Here is a 1,313-nt window from a genome sequence, read left to right as displayed (position 1 = left end):
CGTACAGTACATTATATACACTATAATATCAATACGTACAGTACATTATATACATCACAATATCAATACGTGCTGTACATTATATACACTATAATATAAATATGTACAGTATATTATATACACTATAATATCAATACGTACAGTACATTATATACACTATAATATCAATACGTACAGTACATTATATACACTATAATATAAATATGTACAGTACACTATATACACTATAATATCAATACGTACAGTACATTATATACGACCATGTTTGTATTTAGTTTAACTAACAATCCATACAACCATATCCTATTTGAAAGGTACTGAGAAGCTGGGAATGTCCTAATGATATATATACAATATACAAGATATCTCTGTGTTTTGGATGTAGGATACTGGTCCTAGGATATGTGCTTTTGGTACGAGATTAGCTTTGTACCTTGTAACCTCTATAAATTAGTTATCGGGAATAGTTTAAGGATTACGACAAAGAAGAATGTTATTATCGCCTCTGGTTATTGGATTGGACCTCTATTACGTCACTACTGACCAGTGGCATTTTGTTAACGTTAGAGAAAAGCAAGCTAACCTGGGAACCTACCCTCCCTACGCATGCCCATCTTAAGACACTTCTTGAGGCGGCAGTATTGGCACTGGTTACGGTGATGTTGATCCACTGGGCAGTTTCTGTTACCGCGGCAAGTGTAGGTCAAGTTCCGCCTGACACTCCTCTTAAAGAAGGATTTGCAACCTTCGCACGTGAACTGACCGTAGTGTTTACCACTGCTCTTATCCCCACAGACCACGCATTCGATATGTTGAACGTTTTTGTCTATATTCTGTGACGTTGTACTAGGCTGTGTCGGCCCGTTCTGGCCTGCTGTCTGCGGAGCCAGGTCGGCTTCCGTAACCGTGGCTCCGGCAGTTGGCGGTGGATCTCTCCAAGATGTTACGGCCAGCGCCATGTCAGACCGGCGGAGCTCAGAGGACGCACACTCAAAACTGCTAAAGGGTTCTTTATTGAGAATGTCTTTCTACACGTTCGAAACTAACTCCCCATAAAAGCTAGACGAAACGAGGCCGATGTGTCTGAAAGATTCAGCCTAAACCGAAACGATTACCCTAGTCCTCACCCAGCACAACGACATTCTTCGATGTACTGACAAAGCCAAAGCAGACGAACAACTGAAGCTGCCCCAGTCAGGCTTCACACCAACAAGCCCTCTGCCCCCCAGCAACCCGAAGAAGGAGGAACTGCGCGTGAACCTGCGTGAACTTGGGCCAGAGTGAGTCGGTGAGGAGTAAGACCGCAACTTGCC

The 1,313-nt window shown here is 42.8% G+C and overlaps 1 protein-coding gene across 1 annotated transcript; it reads right to left on the bottom strand.

The window, feature by feature from the left end:
• Positions 1 to 595: 595 nt before the first annotated feature.
• LOC106477573 (nuclear receptor subfamily 2 group F member 1-A-like) lies at positions 596 to 959 on the bottom strand (the record flags this gene model as incomplete). The annotated part of the gene is made up of 1 exon (XM_013938119.1): positions 596 to 959. A coding segment is annotated over exon 1 (364 nt), but the record flags the coding sequence as incomplete, so codon positions are not given.
• Positions 960 to 1,313: the final 354 nt, after the last annotated feature.

Source organism: Limulus polyphemus, unplaced genomic scaffold (assembly GCF_000517525.1).
Source record: "Limulus polyphemus unplaced genomic scaffold, Limulus_polyphemus-2.1.2 Scaffold20844, whole genome shotgun sequence".
Classification (NCBI taxonomy): Eukaryota; Metazoa; Arthropoda; class Merostomata; order Xiphosura; family Limulidae; genus Limulus; species Limulus polyphemus.
This window is presented reverse-complemented; position numbering and strand designations above follow the sequence as displayed.